This window comes from Malurus melanocephalus, unplaced genomic scaffold (genome assembly GCF_030028575.1).
Source record: "Malurus melanocephalus ecotype Western Australia unplaced genomic scaffold, MMel_1.1 scaffold_935, whole genome shotgun sequence".
Lineage (NCBI taxonomy): Eukaryota > Metazoa > Chordata > Aves > Passeriformes > Maluridae > Malurus > Malurus melanocephalus.
In genome coordinates this window covers 142,549-144,965 of record NW_026624167.1, presented here as the reverse complement: position 1 = coordinate 144,965, position 2,417 = coordinate 142,549, and the positions used below count along the sequence as shown (strand labels likewise).

General features: G+C 49.2%; 1 protein-coding gene across 1 annotated transcript in view; it reads left to right on the top strand.

Moving 5' to 3' along the window:
• Nucleotides 1-156: 156 nt before the first annotated feature.
• Nucleotides 157-2,417, top strand: part of LOC130585629 (tyrosine-protein kinase Blk-like) — a gene marked incomplete at its 5' end in the record, with an annotated part of 17,522 nt that continues 15,261 nt past the window's right edge. The window contains 3 exons of the mRNA XM_057386207.1: nt 157-250; nt 1,173-1,271; nt 2,295-2,398. Of these exons, the coding sequence (XP_057242190.1) occupies nt 157-250; nt 1,173-1,271; nt 2,295-2,398 (297 nt within the window). The remainder of the gene's footprint in view (nt 251-1,172; nt 1,272-2,294; nt 2,399-2,417) is intronic.

The window sequence follows — 2,417 nt, the reverse complement described above, 5'->3', positions numbered from 1 at the left end:
GAGCAGGAAAGCTGGGTTGGTGGGAAGGGTGGATTTGGGGGTGGGAGGGTGACAAACCCCCTTGTTTAGGGGGTGAAATGCCCCACCACACACCCAGGTGTGCATCACCCTTTTCTGGGAACCACCTGGATCCAAAGGAGTGAATTCTTCTTTCAGATCCCTTGTTTGTTGTTGCGCTGTACGATTTTCCTGCCTCGAGTGACCGTGACTTGGAGCTGGTCAAGGGTGAGAAACTCCAGGTCCTCTCCAAGTAAGTGACCTGCTGCCCTGAGGAAATTCAGAAATGAGCACAGGGAGGCTGAGAAAGGGGGAAACCTTGGGGTCAGCCACCACTGTGCTTTGGCTTTGCTCCAGCATGGCTGTGCCCTCTTCTCTCTGCATGGTGACACTTTCTTGGGTCACAGATCCTCTAGGGCTGGATATTGTCCCTGCCTGGTGGCACTGGGACCTTCTCTGCTGTCCGTGGGTGCAGAAGTAGCGTAAATAACAACAACCAAAAAAAGAAAAACCCCAGCTCCTGTCCTGAGTTTGTGCTGATTGTGCTTCTGCAAAGGATGTGGGTTGGGTGTAGTCAGAGGAAAGGACAGAACTGAGCCAGAGACTTGAGAGGTTTCATTTCAGCTTCTCAAACTTACCACAGAAGAGGCCCAGACCAGGGCAGAGGTGGGCTTGGGGTCCCCAGAGTCTGTGGTGCTGCTGTGAGGTGACCTTCAGAGGTGACATTTCTCACCCAGATGCCATGGGCTGAGATCCGTGGGACACAGAGAAGAAACCCCCGTGTGGGGATGGCTTTGGGTTGTGGCTGTTGGCTCAGCCAACAGTGGGAGAGCAAAGCAGGGTGTCTGGAGGATGAAGGAGCTAAAAGGACCCTCAGTGTCCCTATTCAAGAGACAAAAGAACTCTGTGACCCAGATTTTCCTCCTCTCACTTGAGGTGTGTAGCAAATGTTTGGGTCTGTGGTCACCCCACTTTCATGGAAAGAAACTGTCAACTCCACAAGTCCCTCAAACACCAACAGCCCCCAAAATTGGTCCTTGGGAATCTGGAGGGATCTGGAAAGGAGCCCTTGTCCCTCTGCAGTGCTCAAACCCCACAATCCACATCCTCAGAGCCTCAGCTTGGCACAAAACCCCCTCTGGGCACTCACGATTTTCCCTCTGCTCCCTTTGCAGTGAGGGCGAGTGGTGGCTGGCAAAATCCCTGAGCACTGGGAGGAAAGGATACATCCCCAGCAACTTCGTGGCACAAGTGGACAGTTTGGAAGAGGAAAAGTAAGTGGGAAAGCTTTTGAGTGCTGAACATGAATGCAGTGCCCTGGATCCCAGCAAACTCCAGGATGATCTTTATTAATGGCAGGAAGATGGCACTGCTGGGCTGGGTGGCAGGAGGTCTTTSCTCATCCCAAACAATGCAAATTTTAAGCATCATTTGGTGTGGAAAGAGAAGATGAGGTTTTAACTGGAAAAAGGGCAAAGGCTCTTGTCCCACTAATTTTTCCCATTGTGAGAAATAAGGATTTGGGGTGGGGGACAACATAAAGGTGATGGTGGCAGTGTCAAGGACCATCCTCTGGGCCACTGGGCCAATCCACCATCACAAATGGCATCAAACCTCTTCACCCTCCAAGAGAACATCCATAAAYTGGGAATCTCTGGATGGGGTGCATTGATCCAGGCCTTGGATGTGCCAGGGACAGCACCAACAATTTAACAGGACAGCCAAGTGCCAATGCCCAGACCCACAATTCTGGATTTTCAATGAGCCCAGATGCAGCCTCCCTGCAAGGAAGGTGGAAACAAAACCTTGAGTCAAAGGAGTTTGTTTTGCCTGCAATACAAACAGCAGGGGAATTTTTTTCCATGAGTTCTCCTCCTCTCTGGTATTCAGCTCTAAATGCTCAGTCCTGCCTGCAATCTCCTCTTGGAGGGACCCAACCATCACTGAGTTCTGCAAATATTCAGCAGCGCACAAAAACGTGGCTGAGACATAAAAGCTCTTTGTACCCAAAGCCTGAACTTCCCCTGTGTATGAGATCCTGCATATCCCATCTACTTCCTTCTCTCTCTGAATTTCCAGGCTRTGAAACAAGCACAAAAGGACCAAAATCTGATGTTAATCTACCCAAAACTGTCTATTATTGCCACTTTCCATCATATAGCACACTATTTGCTGATAAAAATAATCCTCAGTTTCACAGTGTAATGGCAAAAAAATAGAACTAATTGGAAAAAAAAATCCACTTTTTTTAGAGATTTTCCTTTTCAAGTGATGATTTCTCCTTTTCTCCTTCTCAGGTGGTATTTTAGAACTCTGAGCAGAAAAGATGCTGAACGGCTGCTGCTGTCTTCTGGGAACAAAGTTGGCTCTTTCCTCGTCCGGGAGAGCGAAACCACCAAAGGTGAGATCTGTGGAGCAAA